The sequence below is a fragment of the Phalaenopsis equestris genome, unplaced genomic scaffold (genome assembly GCF_001263595.1).
Source record: "Phalaenopsis equestris unplaced genomic scaffold, ASM126359v1 Scaffold000507, whole genome shotgun sequence".
In the NCBI taxonomy this organism is placed as follows: domain Eukaryota; kingdom Viridiplantae; phylum Streptophyta; class Magnoliopsida; order Asparagales; family Orchidaceae; genus Phalaenopsis; species Phalaenopsis equestris.
In genome coordinates this window covers 608,099-609,231 of record NW_018164947.1, presented here as the reverse complement: position 1 = coordinate 609,231, position 1,133 = coordinate 608,099, and the positions used below count along the sequence as shown (strand labels likewise).

General features: G+C 35.0%; 1 protein-coding gene across 1 annotated transcript in view; it reads left to right on the top strand.

The window, feature by feature from the left end:
• LOC110028278 (helicase and polymerase-containing protein TEBICHI) overlaps nucleotides 1–771 on the top strand; it is a 62,831-nt gene extending 62,060 nt beyond the window's left edge. The window contains exons 26-27 of the mRNA XM_020730059.1: nucleotides 450–546; nucleotides 621–771. Coding sequence (XP_020585718.1) covers nucleotides 450–546; nucleotides 621–691 — 168 coding nt within the window. The 3' untranslated portion in view covers nucleotides 692–771. The remainder of the gene's footprint in view (nucleotides 1–449; nucleotides 547–620) is intronic.
• Nucleotides 772–1,133: the final 362 nt, after the last annotated feature.

Here is a 1,133-nt window from a genome sequence, read left to right as displayed (position 1 = left end):
TATATATATATAACCCTGGTGTACAATATGTAATTACAAAATTGCCTTTGTACCGTACCGCGAGGGTGTTGCCCCCGCACTCCCAACCCACTTCGCTCGCGAGCTCTGCTACACTCGCTTCGCTCAGCTGGCTCGCTCCAGCATCTGTCCCTTATCTGGTATATGAGTCGTACCTAACAATTCAGGATTGTTTGCGGTAAATCTTTCTCACTTTATTTGTTCATCTGTACATACACCATAAAATTTAGAGAAATTTACATAGCTAGCACACAATTCTTTTGTATTTACATATCATACACCTAAACTTGCATATTTACATGCATAGCACTTTGGTTTTTTAAACCGATGCATGTGATGTGTATTTCATTTTTAAAAAGTGGTAATAGTGCTATTTATGATGTGATATTAAAGATTGTTCTTTCACATTCCATTTTTGCATAAACTGTTAGGTGCATGATGAACTTGTGTTAGAAGTTGATCCCCGTTTATTGAGGGAGGCTGCAGAACTACTTAAAACAAGCATGGAGGGCGCTGTTTCACTTTCAGGTATCATCCGATTATTATGGTAGTCCCTTATGTTTGATTTTTTTCCCTAATGTCATCTTGAATAATATCTTCAGTTCCCCTGTGCGTCAAAATGAAGATTGGAAGAACATGGGGTACGCAGGAGCCTTTCATGCTAGATTCTTAAGATTTTTAATGAAAAGAAAACAAGCTATCTGAGGTTTCTTGTAATTTATGGATTCTGGTAAGTTGTACCAATTTCCTATATCCGAGGTTTACGTATTTTTTATTTTCCTTGATTGAACATGATAAACATGAATTTTTATGCATTTTTTGGATTAATAAATCACTCAAAATTAATTGAAAAGAAATAGAAATTATTTCAAAAGCTATGTGGTGCCCAATTCTTTCTAATTCATGGCGGAGATGATGCTCTTCAACGAGACAAGTATAGTGGTGTCAATATCGTTCATTTCTAAATTCAAATGATCCAAAAATAAGGTCCTAGAAGTATGATTAGATGTTTTTAAAAATAATTTAAAGGGTTGATTGAACCCTAAATTATGTGCTTATGGTTAAAACATTTTCTTAGTAAGTGTTGACCTCATTTTTAGTGAGGTCTTAGCCTC